Source organism: Humulus lupulus, chromosome 6 (assembly GCF_963169125.1).
Source record: "Humulus lupulus chromosome 6, drHumLupu1.1, whole genome shotgun sequence".
NCBI lineage: Eukaryota > Viridiplantae > Streptophyta > Magnoliopsida > Rosales > Cannabaceae > Humulus > Humulus lupulus.
The window spans coordinates 216360749-216364793 of NC_084798.1; the positions used below are offsets into that span (position 1 = coordinate 216360749).

The window sequence follows — 4045 nt, forward strand, 5'->3', positions numbered from 1 at the left end:
CTGAATGAAGAAAAGAAAGGACTGCTTGAGTTAAGTCATCACCTGTGATACTCCAAGATTGCTTAAAAAATCCACTGCTATAACCATCCGGGCCTGGTGCCTTATCCTCTGGAATCGAAAATAGAGCAAGCTTAACTTCCTCTGCAGTATACTGTCTTAGTAAATAATCGGATTGATGATCTGAAACCAGAGCCCCTGTTTGCACCACCTCTTCTAACACCTGCCTTCTGTCCCTCATTTCAGTCCCTAGCAACTCTTCATAATATTAAGAAAACGCATTATTGACCTCCTCCTGTTTATCTAGCCAGTTACCTTTCATGTCCCAAATCGAATAAATTACATTCTGAATTTGTCGGTGCCGAATACTATTGTGGAAAAACTTAGTATTCTCATCCCCTTGTTTAAGCCAATCCTCCTTAACTTTTTGTTTTAGAAATTGCACCAGATCTTTATGAGCTTTCTGGTACTCTTTCCTTCTTAAAATCTCTTCTTCAATCAACAGAGGATTTCCAGGATCTGATTGAAGTTTCACTTGGGTATCTAGCAACTGCTTATGAATCTTTGCCTCATACACGAAAACATCACCTTTCCCATCTCTATTTAGCTTTTTCAACTCCACTCTCAGCCTTTTTAATTTCGTTATCAAGCAAAACATTGGAGTTCCTTGAACCTCCTTCCTCCAACTGCCAGCTACTGTCTTTTGAAACCCCTCAAGATTTCTCCAAAAATTGAAATATCTGAAAGGCTTCTTATTCTCAATAAGAGTGCCAAAATTCACTATAAATGGACTATGGTCCATATCACCTTCAGGAAAAAAAACCACTTCAGCAGTAGGAAACTTCCCTATCCAATTCTCATTAGCTAAGACTCTATCAAGCTTAGCATAAACCCTATCCTTGCCAGCTTGTTTATTGTTCCAAGTAAAAAAGTTACCCGAAAACTTCATGTCTGTTAACCTGCAAGTTTCTGCACAGTGCTGGAAATAAGTTAATTCTGAACCATTCCCATGATAAGGAAACCTATCTTCTGGAGAAAGAACTGCATTGAAATCTCCCATAACTATCCAAGGCCCATTAATTCCATGAGCCATATTTTCCAAATCTTCCCAAAGCCTCTCCCTGCCTCTCATATCATTAGCTGCATACACCACAGTAATATCAAAAGGATCTCTATTCTTGGCTGAGACAGTAAAATGAATCCATTGGCTCGAACTACCTCTAATATCCACATCATAAGTCAATGGATTCCAAGCCACTATAATTCTACCATTAGGATGATGCATTAAATTTGTAGTAAAGCACCAACCCTTGAACATATTAAGGTATAACGATCCCATGTTGGGGGCCTTTACCCTTGTCTCTAAGAGGCTAACAAACCCAATTCTTTTGCTAGAGATCATTCGCATAACCTCCCTTTGTTTATTGGCGTTGTTAAGCCCCCTAACATTCCATCCAAATAGCCTATCCATTTATGAATGGAGGTTCTCCCCCTCCACTCATATCAGACCTCAATCCCTGTAAAGTTTCCCCAACTGTAATTTCAGTTTCTGAATATTGTCCTAGAACCGAAAAATAATTCCTCCCTTGCTTCTCCTTGGCCTTATTCCTTATTCCATTCTTCCCGTTACTAGGTTGAAACCCTTCACTTTTCTCCTTTTGTGCTCCCTATTTCTGTGTTGTAACGTCTCCACTCAAAGGTGGATCAGGTATTGAAACTGCACTTGTCTTCTCTTTCCAGACTTGTGATGGTTCTCCTTGACTTATCCTCTTCTTACAAACTTCCTTCTTGTGACCAATCCCCTTACAGTGCTCACAAACATCTGGTTTCCACTCATAATGCACTCCTACATACACAAAATCTCCATTTTCATCTTCAAACTTAATTTGCTCTGGTAGCTCTTTTGTTAGGTTCACTTCAACGAGGACTCGGGCATATTGTAACTTCTCCCTTGCCAGAGTTGCTCTATCCTACTTCACCAATTTGCCAATTAACCCAACAATCTTCGCCATTGACCTCTCACCCCAGTATTTCAACTCAAGATTACTTAACTGTGCCCAAATCGGAACTGTCATGATTGTGTCCTTTGTGAATTTAGAGTTAGGATCCCAACTCTTCATGATTAGAGGCTTCCTGTCAAAAAACTGATATCCACCATTAAGCACTCCATCCCTAACCTCCATCGAATTGAATCTGAGAATGAAAATCCCTGGGGCTAATAAAGCTACTTTTTCAATACCTTTATCTCTCCAGATCCTTCGAAAAAATCCCTCCATTACCGAAATTGGAGGATTTGCTCCAAGCACATAACAGACCAAGGCTGAGTTCCAATATTGAATCTCATCTTCAATATCTGCTGCTTCTATCTTAACACAATTATCCGCAACATGCATACTGGAATTAGTTTTAGAAGTACCTGAAATCGATTTCTTCCCGGTGCCTCCTTTTAGTACCCTTAACCAGTCATTGAGAGTTTGTTTCACCATATTCCGACGATTCAACTCATCGTGATCCATCTCTGCGCCCACCACCAGTTGCAAACTCTGGCTAGGCATATCATCTTCCTCAACCTCTATGCCCCTATTAGACTTCACAGAAGAGTCCAGCAGTTGTCCATTCTCAGATAAATCCCGTCTGGTTCTATCAGCATCCTCTTCTTCGTCAAACGCCATCGCTTCCACTCCTAGGATACCAGCCATAGATTTGACCTTGATGACAGGATCCGTGGAAGATGGTCCTCTTTTCTTCTTCGCTGGTGATTTTTTCTTCATTCTCGGTCTCCCTGCCATGGCTCCAGCTCAAGCTGAAGAGAGAGCGGGAAATTCAAAAAAATCAATGATGGTGTTATTTTTTGTTCAACTACATTTTCCTATTTAAATTTGAATAAATAGCATTTTTGCCCCCCGAACTATTACCACTGTCTGATTATGCCCCCGAATTATTCATGTTGTTAAAAATTCCCCCCAAACTATTCCCGTTAATGAGTTGTGGGGCTTCTGTTACTTTATGTCTCATGTGGCTAGCAGAGAAAAGATTTGGCATTTTGGTCACTGACGTGGCACTGCCACGACACTGCCACGTCAGTGCCACATGTATAATTCTAATTAAATAATTAATTTTAAAATTAAACAAAATATCAAATATTAATAAAAGACTTATTTAAACATTTAAAAATTTAATTTATTTTTAAATTAAAAATATATTTTTATTAATAAAAACAAATTAATCTTATACAACTCAAGCTCTTTCGATTAATCTGACACAGGGGAACAATCCCAAAGGATTCATCAAAATTGTTAGACAAAACCGTATTCATTTTGGAATATATGAATAACACCTTGACTAAACCAGCAACAACACAAACTAAACTCATAAAATCAAGACAAAAACTGAATAATACATAATAAACAGTACTAAAAACACCACACACAAGAGCACCTAGTATTGCAAAGGCAGCCACCATCCATATCCAAACCACAGCCAGAACATCATGAACCACGGCCTTCGGATCTCCACCATGACGCCGGAGGAGGAAACCCCGCCACCCATAACCACCCACAGATCTACAACCCACTCACTCCAACCCACTGGATCTATAAGGAAAAAGCATCCCTGTTGATCCCCTTGGGAAGATCCACTCCCACTGCCTCCTGATCTGTGCAAAAGATACCGATTTCACTCCGGATTCACCAAGACCACCAGCCATTGTTGAGGAAGATGAGGGTCCATTGTACAAAGCTGCTCCCATTGGTTTTAGAACAGCCCCTGGACGACGACGAGCCTTGCTTCAGACTTGGGGTTCTTTGAAGCCCACAACAACGAACCCAGAAAAGATGAAGAGAGGAGTTGAAGAAGAATACGAAGGGATTAGAAGAAAAGTGGGGGAAAGAAAAAAAGAAAAGAGATATATATTTTATTATTGTTAAATTAATTTTTTGATTTTTGTAACTTTTTAATTCACTCATTTAATTATGATTATTTATCTTTAATTAGAAAAAAGATATTTTAAATTTTAAATTAATTTTTTATTTTGAATTATACAGCTGAC

At 39.1% G+C, this 4045-nt stretch overlaps 1 protein-coding gene across 1 annotated transcript; it reads right to left on the reverse strand.

Moving 5' to 3' along the window:
* Window positions 1–265: 265 nt before the first annotated feature.
* LOC133786055 (uncharacterized) lies at window positions 266–1468 on the reverse strand. Its single transcript, XM_062225269.1, has one exon. It carries the CDS (start codon window positions 1466–1468, stop codon window positions 266–268), a length of 1203 nt encoding a protein of 400 aa, XP_062081253.1.
* Window positions 1469–4045: the final 2577 nt, after the last annotated feature.